The sequence below is a fragment of the Pararge aegeria genome, chromosome 21 (assembly GCF_905163445.1).
Source record: "Pararge aegeria chromosome 21, ilParAegt1.1, whole genome shotgun sequence".
In the NCBI taxonomy this organism is placed as follows: domain Eukaryota; kingdom Metazoa; phylum Arthropoda; class Insecta; order Lepidoptera; family Nymphalidae; genus Pararge; species Pararge aegeria.
This window is the reverse complement of record NC_053200.1, coordinates 15,236,932-15,251,009: the sequence shown is the minus strand read 5'-3', so window position 1 is coordinate 15,251,009 and position 14,078 is coordinate 15,236,932. Positions and strand designations below refer to the sequence as shown.

The 14,078-nt window shown below is 35.2% G+C and overlaps 2 protein-coding genes across 3 annotated transcripts; one reads left to right on the top strand and one right to left on the bottom strand.

Annotated features, from left to right (window-relative positions):
* The first annotated feature begins 8,988 nt into the window (after positions 1 to 8,988).
* On the top strand, positions 8,989 to 11,635 carry LOC120633261 (putative nuclease HARBI1). Of its 2 annotated transcripts, XM_039903435.1 has the most exons (3): positions 8,989 to 9,605; positions 10,596 to 10,795; positions 10,996 to 11,635. In XM_039903435.1, the coding sequence occupies exons 1-3, from the start codon at positions 9,198 to 9,200 to the stop codon at positions 11,006 to 11,008; spliced, it is 621 nt and encodes a 206-aa protein (XP_039759369.1). In that variant the 5' UTR covers positions 8,989 to 9,197; the 3' UTR covers positions 11,009 to 11,635. The 2 variants fall into 2 exon arrangements, with proteins under 2 accessions (XP_039759369.1, XP_039759368.1); XM_039903434.1 differs by having other exon boundaries at positions 10,596 to 11,635.
* On the bottom strand, positions 9,689 to 11,848 carry LOC120633262. Its single transcript, XM_039903436.1, has 2 exons — positions 11,428 to 11,848; positions 9,689 to 10,347 (listed from the first exon to the last, which is right to left on the bottom strand). The coding sequence occupies exons 1-2, from the start codon at positions 11,752 to 11,754 to the stop codon at positions 9,739 to 9,741; spliced, it is 936 nt and encodes a 311-aa protein (XP_039759370.1). The 5' UTR covers positions 11,755 to 11,848; the 3' UTR covers positions 9,689 to 9,738.
* Positions 11,849 to 14,078: the final 2,230 nt, after the last annotated feature.

Genomic DNA, 14,078 nt, shown 5'->3' with positions numbered 1-14,078 from the left:
GTTATGGGTACTAAGATGACTGATGAATATTTCTATAAATAATATACACGAATATAAGTATTCGTGTATATTATTTATAGAAATATTATTATTTAATGTACAGATAAACACCCAGACACTGAAAAACATTCATGTTCATCACATAAATATTTTCCAGTTGTGGGAATCGAACCCACGGCCTTGAACTCAGAAAGCAGGGTCGCTGCCCACTGCGCCAGTTGGCCGTCAAACCCGTTGCTTTGTCGGCATGATACAAACATAACACATAAATAAAATTCATAAGAATATTTTATCTTTAAAAATTTATTTATTATTTAACTTTAAAAAAAATATATTTAAAATATCACTTACAAAGGTAAACATCGTGAGGAAACCTACATACCTGAGAGTTATTCATGGAGAAGGGGTTAAGGTTAAGAAATCAAGGCAAGAGAAATCAGAGACACTTTATACCGGAAAAATGCAAGCAAACAAGCGAGCAAGAAAGCAAGCAAGAAAGAAAGAAAGCAAGCAAGAAAGCGCGAGCGCGAGCGTGAGCGTAATCATAAGCTTATGTCCCCATAAGAACTTTGCTTTTTGGCGGGAGTAAAAGTAGCCCATGCCACTCTACGACAAATAAACTATCTCTATGACAAAAATCACGTCAACCCGTTGCTTTGTTGCTGCGTGATTTAAGAACATAACATATTAAGCGTAGGCAGTAATGAATATAGTTTAAGTAGCTCCGATGAAGGTGGCATGTTCAGAATTAAACAAACCCTCCATAAAAAAATTAAGAAAAAATAAAATAAAATAAAAGAACATGATATAAGCGTAAGCGTATCTTCGCACAGGCAATGTGCATTTTTCCGGGATATAAAGTAGTTTCTGTCACACAATCCGTTGCTCTTTTGCTGCGTTATTGATGGACAAACAAACACACTTTCGCATTTATAATATTAGTATGAATTCTTCTGTTTTCAATAGGGTTGGCATAAGTAAATGCTTCTTTTGATTTAATATTTTACAGGGGGATTCCTTTTGAAGTATACTTATGCACCAAATATTTCAATATTTCGTAATTCGGTTATATATATAAATGTATTTATATAAATAAATATACGTATCGAGACAGTGAGGTCGTCAATGCACGTGGTGAAATATTGTTGATGTAGAAAATAATTAATGTTGAAAGAATAAGCGTACGTAGAAGAAGTATCTTCAACGAATGGGTGGCCACTAGATCAGTAGCTCGTGCGAATTGTTCCGCCCGGATGCTCGATTCATTACCGGGTTACGGGATTGCAGGCTATGTAATTACACGTGCTCAAACACAGGCCCGCCGCCTGCGGTATGCATTAACTGTTACGATTCGTTCATATGGATTTAAAGCGTTTTACATAGGCTTTGCCAGTTCGCAAAGCCTATTTAAAACGGTTTCTTTGTTCAAATTTACATTACATTGAACCACTTTATTTACTTTTTGTATTAACGGCTGAGCGGATTTTTTTGGCATGCATGTAGCCTTTGATACGGAAAAGAAAATACGCTACCTATTGTTCCAATTTATTAAGTAGTTCCCGAGGGAAAATTGAAAATTGTTTACTAGCTAAGCCGCGGGCAGACAGCTTTGAAATTTGGTATGCATGTCACTTATGCTGTGGAAAAGGACATGTACTTCCTATACCGATCTATCAAATAATCCCCGTGGTAGGATCCAAAATTGTTAAAGAGCAAAGGCATCGATCCAATTCTGTAGTTCACTCAGACGCAGTCGCGGGCAGAAGCTGATAACGCGTAGATGCAGCCACATTTCAGATATATGCCATCACGTCTTTAATCACAATACTCTTTCATAGAAACCTAAATAATTAGCGTTTGGAACTTTGAGCACAAAGAAGTATCAACCACAAATCGATGGTAACTAGATCAGTAATGCGCGAATCGTTCCGCCCGGATGCTCGATTCATTACAGGGTTACGGGATTGCAGGCTATGTAATTACACGTGCTCAAACACAGGCCCGCCGCCTGCGGTATGGATTAACTGTTACGATTCGTTCATATGGCTCCGAAGCGGGCTAATACCAGTTTGCAAAGCCACACGTACAACGCGCTCTTTGAAAGTTGAAGTAATCGAATAGATGCTTTGCAGCCATTAAGCAACGTTCATCGATCAACAATTGCTGATATATATGCCTTTTTATAAACCTTATAAAAACTGCTAGCTCCATTGCAGTTTCGGTGAATAGACAAATGAGAAGGTACAAAGGTATTCAGAGTTTTGTAACTCCTAATTTGGCTCTTTCGCCATACTGGTTATGTGTGGATTTTTCAGGAGTAGTTTCAGGCACGCAGGTTTCCTTGAGTTATTAGGATTTGTTGAATCGTTAGTTTTACATACACATACATAAACACCCCCTCCCAAACCACACACACACACACACACACACACACAAAATCAAACACACACACACAAACACACACACACACAAACACACACACACACACACACTCCGTCGTTTTAGCGTCAGGAACCAAAAAGTATTTACGGTATTTGTACACTATCCTAGTACCTCGCAGTACGTAATCAAGTTATATTGGAACATGCGAGTTGCGAACTTGGGTTTGGTTCAAATCAAGTAAGTTAGCAGGAGTCGCTCACTGCAACCGCAGCGCGCTCGGTGACACTTGCTTTCATATTTAATTAAAGCGCATGGTGACCTTCGACTTAGCGTACTCGTATTGCTTGTAGGGAAATTCTTTTAACTTTGTAACCTAGAAACATATAAAAGGCAAAACATTAATTATTGGTAATTACATGAATGTTTATATTTTATTTGTATTTATACATATTATAGTTATATTTATATATATTATTTATATATTTGTATAATTTTAAAACTAAATTATTGCACCACCTAGATCTTTTCTATGTTTTTTCCTTTTATGCCATTGGTTGCCTGAAAGAAATCGCTATGTAGCGATAAGGCCATTCATTCATTCAAAAGGCAAATTGTATTTATATCTATATATAAATCACCATCGTCATCATCCGCAACCTAATAACGGTTCATTGCTGCTGGCAGTGTAACGGTTCACGTCTCTAACAGAAGAGAAGATTTTAGGGCATAGACCCACCACTCTGCTCCAATTGGGATTGGTAGGTAAAACGACTATTACTACAATTAAATGGTAGTGACTGACGGCTTTACGTGCTCTCCGAGGCACGAGGTCTGATACCTCCAACTTCCTAGCTCCGAGCTGGTTCCAAAAATTCTTTAAAAAAAGAAAATACACATGACCTTATGTAATTTGGCCCGATCCGGGATTCGAGCCCTGGACCCTGTGATCCGCAATTGAACATTGTCTCGTTAGTCTAACCACCAGACCAACGAGACCGTTAAAACACACTTATCACATGCTTTGAACAGTGAAAGAAAACATCGTGAGGAAACCTGCATGCTTGAGAGTTCTCCATAAAGTTCTCAACGGCGTGTGAAGTCCACCAATCCTAACTTAGCCAGCGTGGTGGACTACGGCCTAAACCCTTCTCATTCTTAGAGGAGACCCGTGTCCTGTAGAGGACCAGTAAAACCATTGCTTGACGCAGTTATAGATTTATTAATATCAATGTTTTTTTTTCTAAGATATCAATGTCGAAAATATCCATCAGATTTAATATTCCATGTTATATTTTGCATTTTGCTTAGTGTTTTCTTCATTTTCTTTATTATTCTCAGGTCTACTATTTGCAAAGATGCCGTTAGTGGCGGGAATACTTACTTTATTAAAAAAATATTGAGTTGAACTCGCTGACGATTTGCCTGCTACTGTTAAATTTTGTTTAACAGCAGCAGGCAAACTGAGACTATAACTACTCAAGTGACGGAAATCGAGGTCAGTGTATGGCAAAACAATCATAAACATCATCACTTCAACTAGGTAATTGAAGTCCATTATTGGAGGTAGTTCTTTTGTTGGAAGTTCCAAAGTCAAAGTCAAAAGTCAAAAATATCTTTATTCAAGTAGGCCCCCCACAGGTGGCACTTTTGATGCGTACATAAAAATTACACGGTAGTGAGATGATGGCGATAACCACATTCGTAAACTTAAAACTAAAGCTACGAGGGTTCCAAACGCGTCCCGGTCTAAGATGAAGCCCACAACAAACTTAGCCGGGTGTTTTTTTTTTTGTTATCGCCATCTCACAATGTCATTTTAAATTATTAGAAGAGCAACCTGGTTAGAGCAATAATTTACACCCAAGCTTTTTTATCGTTTTCGTAGTCCTTTATACTATAATAGGACTTTTCTATAAGCTTACGTTTAATACAAACTTTGAACTTTTTAAGAGACATCTCCAAGATGTCAATTGGTAGTTTATTGTAGAATTGTATGCAATTTCCTTTAAACGAATTATGAATTTTATGTAACCTAGTATATTGCACTGTAAGTTTATTCTTACTTCTAATGTTTAAATTATTGCAGTCACATTTTTTCATAAATTTAGAAATGTTTTTATGGACGTACATTAAATTTTCAAATATGTACTGACTATACACTGTCATTATTTTAAAATCTTTAAATTTATCTCTCAATGACTCTCTCGGACCCATTTTGTAGATAGAACGAACAGCCCTCTTCTGCAGCACGAAAATAGTGCTAATATCAGCAGCATTACCCCAAAATAAAATTCCATATGACATAATGCTGTGAAAGTAACTAAAATATACCAGTCTAGCAGTTTCTACGTCGGTCATATGGCGTATCTTCTTTACCGCATAGGCAGCAGAACTAAGCCTGTTCGATAAATTATTTACATGAGGGCCCCATTGAAGTTTAGAATCTAACGTTATTCCTAGAAAAACTGTCGTATCCTCCATTTTCAGTTCCTCATTATTAAGTAGTACAGTGGTTTTCACGTGTTTAACATTAGGTAAAGTGAATTTTATACACTTGGTTTTTTTTCCGTTAAGAACCAAATTATTAGCTTCAAACCACTGTACCACTTTAGCGAGAGAGTTGTTTACGTCGTCAAAAGCTAGTTCACGTCGATTTATTTTATTTCCAATATTAACGGTCAGGGGCAGTTTGTTTCCAGTGGCTCTTAGCGACTCGTTTGATGTTTTCTTTCCACCTCGTTAGGGGCTGTCTAACGCTGCGTTTACCAGTGCGGGGTCACCAGCATTTTGGGACCCCAACGTCTATCAGTTATCCGAGCTAGGTGCCCATTGCTACTTTACCTTGGCGACTCACTCACTGAGCTATGTGAGCTACTTCTTTTACGGATCTCCTCATATCTGATTTGATTACGTAAAGATACACTAAGCGTAGCTCTTTCCATCGGCCGCTGTGAGCCTTATGAGGCCAAAACATTAACATGCCAAATACTCAGGATATTTTTAACAGCTTAATGTATCTTAAGTTACCCCCCCTCGCTCCAAGATAAGGCGTCTTAAGTTTCTTCTTGAACTTTCTCTGGAATGTTCCACTTGTGACTTCGATTCAATATTTTATTTAGTGCATACAAGTTTAATTTATCTTTGTATGATTCTTAGCAATTTATGAAAGATTTTTTTTATCAAACTTAATTATATGGGTGTCTCTTTAAATGTTTTGTCATGTATTTCTTGCTTGCGGCCTCATTTATTAATAACCGTTGCGTAACGTCCGGATAGCTATGCCGTGCTTTGGTACACTACAGTACTTTTACCTATTCTTTTTTACCACTTAATGGCTTTTAAAATTCCTACTATTGTATATAAATGTAAATTTCGGTAATGTTTAGTATATAATAAGATTGTTATTATGAGTACATCTATGTAATAACGGCTTTTTCCAAAATAAAGAAACTGCAGCTTCCAAGGTTGTGATAAAGTCCAAGATGGTAGAAGGCTAACCCGTAAGAGGTAAGGTAGATAAGCCCACACCTCTTATCGGTTTCTCCGCAACATCGAACCGAAACACTGACTTGTCCGCGGCGGGAGATCGCACCCGGGAATTACACTTATAAAATCACAACGCTCACCACTGCATTAGAACACTGCATTTGACGGCCGACTGGCGCACTGGGCAGCAACCCTGCTTTCTGAGTCCAAGGCCGTGGGTTCGATTCCCACAACTGGAAAATGTTTGTGTGATGAGCATAAGTATCTTCTAAGTATTTATTTATTTAATTCATAAAAATATTCATCAGTCATCTTAGTACCCATAACACAAGCTACGCTTACTTTGGGGCTAGGTGGCGATGTGTGTATTGTCGTAGTATATTTATTTAGTATATTTATTTATTTATTAGAGAGGTCGTCCTCCTAGAACCCATTAATCCTTAGCATGCAAAGCAGTACGAAGGCAAAGTGGAAGTATCCAAGTGGCACAAAACTAATTTGGCAAACCAATAGCACGCTACCTTGGCAACACGGCACTGAGCTCAAACCGTTATTAAGTACTGAGGCCTTAGATTAGCAGTCACGTGACGCTAATGTTCCAGAACAATGTTCTAGAACACTCCACGAGAGTTTAATAGTGAACCTGAATTCTCTATTAAAACTAAGAGATTACCATTAATCACTTCGGTAAAACTTAGATTTAGTTTCTAGTGCATCCTAGCAAGATTAAAGAAACGACTACCATGAAGTTCTGATTCACTTTAGTCCTGTTTATTATAACAATGAGCTGAGAACAGGTTCTCAACTATCCGATATTCTATGCATAAGACCGAACTTGAAAACTTGTTTTTAGCTCAATGTCAAAATAATTTTTTCTCCTCTTGTTTTCATGTATGAATTCTTCATAATTTATGCTCTAAACACGGCATCTGACATACAATTAGGTAGCAAACGTAGATTTCCAATATAATATTTATTTAATTAACAAATAATATTATTAAAACATCAATTATTATAACGAAATGAATAAATATTACAGTCTAAGTTTTATATTGAAAAATCCTAAATTATAGTCACAAAATGAACAAATATAGGTCAGCTATCTCATTATATGGTGAGAAAATTTGTTATTTTGTAGTTTTTTTTCCTTTTCATTGTTTCTATTGGAGTTACTCGGCGAATTGACCAACAGAAATCTGCAAGCATTGCTGCTGACCATATATTTTATATTTATTGTTTCTGCTGATAAAAAAATACATAAACTACACATAAAATACTCAAAACCAAAATATTTGAAATGAAATGAAACGAAATGAAATATTTATTTTGCTAAATATGGGTTAATTATTGGTGTTTAGGATATAAAGTTCCAACATATTCTGTTAATACATTAACATGCAAAATTTTGACATTAAGATTTGGTTTAGACATTAAGTCATCTTAATATTAATCTTATTTGTTTTCAATTATATAAAATAATGTTCTGAGATTTATAGTGTCATATTAAATCATTGTATTAGTTATTTAATCACAATTCTAAGTTTGAATGTCAAATAAATACAATTAAAATTAAATTAAATAACATGTCAGAAAATTGAGGTCACACATGCAAAATTAAGCAGGGACCACAGATATTTCATGATAACCATAGCAGTTAAGGTATTCTGCGATGGTATAAAATGATTTGTCACACAACCAAAGAAACAGTTTCCTTTTAAAGGTTTTCAAGGGTAGTTTTTTTTATATTTATTTCAATTTTATTATATATTTGGCAGCTCATTGCATAAGGCGATTTTAAAGTCAGTGCAAGTCGGTATTTTGGTATTACTAATTTATTTGGATATCGCGTGATACTTTTTGGGTTTAAATCAGTCTTCTTTTCAAAATACTCAATATTTCTATGTACGAATACACATACCTCATATATGTATAAGGAAGGTAAAGTTAGTATTTTATTTTTTTAAATACAGATCTGCATGATTCAGTAGGATGCATTAGGAGAATGCTTCTGATACATTTTTTCTGTACTATAAAAAGTTTATTTAAATGAATTGATGAGCCCCATATAACTATACCGTAGCGTAAGTTTGACATAAAATAACCATGGTATGCAGCAAACGCCGCTTCTACAGAGACGATCTGCCTTTTCACGCGCATAACAGTACAGACTTTCTAAAGGCTCATATTTGATCCATGGGCGAATCAGATTACAAACCCCTCTTCTTTTTGAGCTTTTCCTAGAGAAACAAGAAGCTAAAGAAAAAATATTTAAACATAGGTTACTTTCTTGTCCAGATAATAAAAAAGTTTCTGACAAACATAATACATCAATTTTTGTCGAACTAGTTATATGAAGATCACTAATCACGATTTCTATATTATCTACTTTATTGAGTAATCCCGCTATGTTTTGGTGGAGAATACCAAATTCTCGTGAAAATTTGGTTTTGACAGTTTTAGCTTCTTTCATTTATTTTGAATGTTAGTTGTATTAAACTCATCGTTAGATTTATTGAAGTAATATGGAATTGTGCCTTTTCTTTGATTTACTTCCCTAACCGAGTTTAATTTGACAGAGGTTTTATTTTTATTTTGAAAGTAAAAAGGAATGGTTCCTTTCCTTGGTTGCCTGACATTCTTGCGATTCTCATAATATTTTTTGGTAGCATTGGTAACTGATCTTAAAAACATTCTTTCGTATTCCAAACAATCAATTTCGTAATTATTAAGGACCTTACATATATTTTTAAAAAAGTTATCTATGTCAGAATCAATATGAACAAATTTTGCATGCTTAAAATTATTTGAAATAAGCTTAAATGTATAGTTTAATTTGGATTCATTCAAATAATTATTTTTAACAACATTGAGTAAAAGTACATTAGTATTACTAAGGGTTCGCAAAGCTGAGTATAAATCGTTACATAGTCTATTACAGTTACTATCATTATGTCCAATCATTAAAATAACATAGTCATCAGTGTTGGTGTTAGAGGCTATAGATTGACAGTCGAGCCAGATTTGATTCAAAACGTAAACAATTAAGAGACAAGTTTTCACTCCACTGTTGTGGAGTCACAGATAATACTGCGCATGCTTCCCTTCTTTCTCTTATGGTGCTCCCACATTGCCGTTATAAAATGTTTGTAAACATTTTATAACACCAAAACATTTACTAACAAATGTTAACAATTGTTGCACTTTGTTAGAAACTGTTACATGTTATAAGTGCTCCTACATTGATGGAAAATGTTTAAACATTTTATAACATCTAGTATTGGCTCGCAGTTTGGTTTCGCCTTCTGAGGGCTGAGGACGTCTACACGAAAATGGAAGAAGATTTGCTCATTGGAATAGCTTTTATTTTTTGTTTAAAAAAGAAGAAAAAGCGCTCTTATTGGATGCGCCAAACGCTAAAAGCTAGAGGAAAATATAGTGCCACAGACTATCTCAAGGATTTAGGTATTGATGGTTGCTTAAAAGATTTTATAAGAATGAACAGTTCCGAATTTGAATATCTACAAAATTTAATTGGGGCAAAAATAGGCAAACGAGACACTACATTTAGAAAATCTGTAAGTGTGACGGAAAGACTTGCGGTAACGTTAAGATTTTTGGCAACTGGTAGCAGTTATAAAAGTCTTGGAAATGTGTTCAAGTTGTCAGACCAAGTGATATCTATTATCGTACCAGAAGTGTGCGAGGCTCTCAATGAGGTTTTAAAGGAATACATACAGGTAAGTCAAACAACATTTTTAATTATTTTTTTATTTACTTTTAATATGATCTAATCTAATCATACTTTAGGTAGGTACCTATCTTACCTTACTAATAATTTTTTTAATACTTAACAAACCAAACATGTATTTTTTAATTTTTGATTGATTCCAACAAATCGTTTAATGATTGGGTCGAATCTTGGCTTGATTCCGATAAATTAGACGGACTCTGTGTTCTTGCGCTGGTACGAGTATGTGTCCTGGAGTTATCCGAAGAACTGGTTTCAAATGAAGCCGAGGGACTCGGTGCGGTGTAGTATCCTCTCGAGCTACAGTCAGCATTATTTTCCGAAAAAGTGGATAGATTTGGTTCAGAGTTGTATCCCCAGGAACTACTAGCGGTTGGGTCTGTAAAGGTTGTTGGAAAATCATATTGTCCCATTGTCGCATTGTACAAAATATTGTTAATGTGATGTTGAGCAGTATTCTTAGCATTACTGTTTTTTATTTGTTTCAGTTTCATCGAGACATACTCTCCAAATGCGTCATTTTCATCCCTGCTTTTTCTAGATTCGTACATTCTTTGTAAAATATTTACAGCTTCTTGTTGTGTTGGATCTTGTTCTACTTCAGGCCGTCTTCTTTTCCGAAATGGTTTTGGGGTGGCGAAAGGCGTGCCCGTAGTTTCATCAGTGACAGTATTTCCTGTTTCGTTCAAACTGAGAGTGTTTTCTGAAGCAATTCTGTTTTCTTCGTTACCCTGAAAGAATAGAACTAAACGATAATTTCAAGTTATAGGCGCGTCAAATTAGCTAAAATTGTAAAAAAATCTATAACCGCGATTTTCTTTTTCTATTACTTAACAACCCTTAACTGAAATCATATTTTTTTATAGTGTATTCTATTAATATTTCATACTTAATAAAAATATCCAATAAAATTTGTTAGAATAACGAGTTATAAATTTATTTTTCGCGCCTATTTCTTAATCTTCTATTTTTGTTCCAGATACCAACAACACCTCAAGAGTGGCTACACGTGGCAAATTCATTTGAAGAAAAATGGAATTTCCCAAATTGCTTAGGAAGTATCGATGGAAAGCACGTAGCCATACAAAAGCCAATTGATAGCGGCAGTGAATATTACAACTATAAAGGATTTTACAGCGTTGTACTTTTAGCGATAGTGGACGCAGAATACAACTTTCTGTACGTGAATATTGGCTGCCAAGGACGCATAAGTGATGGCGGAGTTTTCGCAAACACAAAATTTCGAAATAAAATTAACGACAATAGTTTAAAAATACCCAGTGACAGCTCACTACCAGGCAGAAACAAACCTCTTCCTTATGTGTTCGTAACAGATGATGCGTTCCCTTTACAAAAACACTTATTAAAACCTTTTCCAGGACCACAGGATAGCAATTCTAAGGAAAGAATCTTCAGTTATAGACTGAGTCGTGCGAGGAGAACAGTAGAGAACGCATTTGGGATTTTGTCAGCCAGATTTAGAGTTTTACGAACTACAATATTATTAGATCCAGAAAAAACTACTACTTTAATTATGACATGCGTGCTACTGCATAATTTTATAAGAAAAACTGAATCGAGCATGATTTACGCTCCATCTCAATACTATGATGGAGATGACATAGTAACTGGTACACGTATCGATGGACAATGGAGATTAGAACAGCAGCAATTAACACCACTTGAAGCATGTGAATCCCTGACAGATGATGGGAAAGAAATAAGAAAAGAATTCGCAGAATATTTTTCAAATGAAGGGTTTTTGGACTGGGCATCTAAATATTATTAAAAGACGTTAAAATAAAACTCACCTGCAACCCTCCATCGACAGTTAAACTTGGAATATTTTTGCCTTTAAGGAACATGAGTTTTTTAAATGCAAACCATTTACTTGACTCATTAGCTCCTGCACCAGATTTATTAGATTTACATTCTCGGTTAAATTGACCTACGAGTGATCGAATCTTTTTTTCAATTACTTTTTTATCCATATTAAATTCACTGGCAATTTCCATCCAAGCATCGTGTTTTTTATTTCGGTCTTTGTAGCTCTCTGACATCGTGTTCCATAGTACTTCTCTTGCTTGAAACATTTCAATCAGTTTGTAAACATCATCGTTATTCCAATTACCGGACATATTTTATTGCTTGGCGCACGCGCAACCACTAATACACACGCACAGCGATGCACGCTGACACAAAGGAACTGACAAGCGAGACACCACGCGCAGCGACCTGCGTACTCTAACCCCCACCGCACCGCACCGCCTATCCCGCCATCACCCTTATAAAATGTTTACAAACAAAAGATAACACATGTTTTATTTTGTTATAATTTGTTTTGTTATAAAATGTTTACTAACATTACTAAACATTTTCTAACATGAAAATTTATTTGTGATTAAATGTTTGCTAACAAATGTTTACTAACGTTATTAAACATTTTCTAACGGCAATGTGGGAGCACCATTACAACTCGCTAAAACTTATTTTGTACATACACTATACACTATTTGTAACATTAACGCGCAAAAAAAAATAAAAAAAAAACCCAAATTTTTGAAATTTGAAAAAAAAATCATAGAAAAAAAACCTAGACGTGATGGAAAAAATCGGCCAACGGGGACAGATTCAGAACATTTGAATCGTCATATTTATTTTTAAAAGAGGATTTCATTGCAGACCACTGATAATTAAGGCATCACAGTCAAATATATCTTTATTTAAACAGGCTCATAGATGGTACTTTTGATGCGTACATTAGATTCTTCTGAAATAAATACTAGTATAATTTTTTTATTATTCAAAAAATATTATACTAGTATACAAGTATAGGTTAGAAGCAGGCGTTACTTTGCGAAATTCCATGATAAATAATGAAAATTAAGCTTAATTAGCATATGTTTAATAGATTTAACAACTTCACCTCTATTAAACATATTCAGAGGAACTAATGAGGTGGGAGGGGCTTAGATAAATAAGGTAAGGGGGTAATATAGGTATAAAACGCGACACATTTGGTGAATTTTTCATGACATTTACGTCTAGGTCTCAAAGTCTCCGTGCGTAGAGGGTAAATTGCCGAAGATCTGTTTGGTGTGGAGTATAAGGTATGAAGAAATTATAAATTACACCATACAGATTCTCCTGCTTTTCGCGGAGTACCTATACCAAATTAAGCTTAATTTTCATATTATATTTTTGTTATAGGCTCTAGGCAATAGACTCCGAAAGTGCTGGACCGAATGCAAAAAAAAAATGTAAAGACTACACCTATACAAACAGTTCTTTTTAGAGATACACTTAATTGAAAATGTGCTTTTTGAAAATTACGAGTACAACCGTTTATTTTATACAAGAATGCACAACTTAAAATATGCTTGTAAAAATATCTATAACTATAAAATCGTTGTTGTTGGAGCGGTGATAGCGCATTGGGTAGGAGCTCGACTTCACTTTCGGGGTTCCGAGTTCGAATCCCAGCACGCACCTCCAACTCCTATAAGTTATGTGCGTTTTTAGGTAATTTAAAATATCAAAATTCATTTATTTCAAGAAGGCCTAATTAATAAGCACTTATGAAACGTCAAGTCTGTTTGTAGTGACTCTACCAACGGTTCGGAAGGCAGATTTCACTAAGAAGAGCCTTTAACGGTAAATAAAAAGATCGTGAGGAATCCTGCATGCTTGAGAGTTCTTCATAATGTACTCAAAGGTGTGTGGAGTCCACCAATCCGAACTGGGCCAGTGTGGTGGACTACGGCCTTAACCCCTTATAATAATGGGAAGAGACCCGTGCTCTGTAGTGGGTCGCTAATGGGTTGATCTAATGATGATGACGATGATAAAATCATATATATGTAAAGTAAAATTCATAAATGAATTCCGTTAGGTAAGATTTATATCGTTGCGACTAATTGACTGTGCATTTTTTTATTCAAAGCGAAAGAAGACGCGGTAAGTGAGTCGGTAGTAGTTTCAACACAAAAAATTACGCTCGAGGCTAAGATAAACTTTTCCACAATTCAAAAGAACTTTTAGTTACAGGAGCTTGAAAAGGGAATATTTTGGATTTGAATTCGACTTTGAAGCAGCGAGTATACCTATCGCCGGCGAAAACTTTATTTAAACTGGCGAGGTTTACACTTCCTATGCGGCACGTAGTTTAAATTCTAGGATTTCTAGGTATCTCTAGCTTTGCGCCAGTCAAAGAGATTTAAAATATAGAGGTACTGTTGATACCATTATAAGTTGAAGTGTATTGTTATAAAAAGTAAGCTTATACTCCGTGAAAAGAAGGAGAATCTGTATGGTTTTATTTATAATTTACTGAGGATGCTCCGGGTACATTGTCGAAAATCTGTTTGGTGTGGAGTATAGAGATTGAAGAAATTATAAATTGCAACATACAACTTCTCCTGCTTTTCGCGGAGTATAGCAAATTAAGCTTAATTTTCATAAT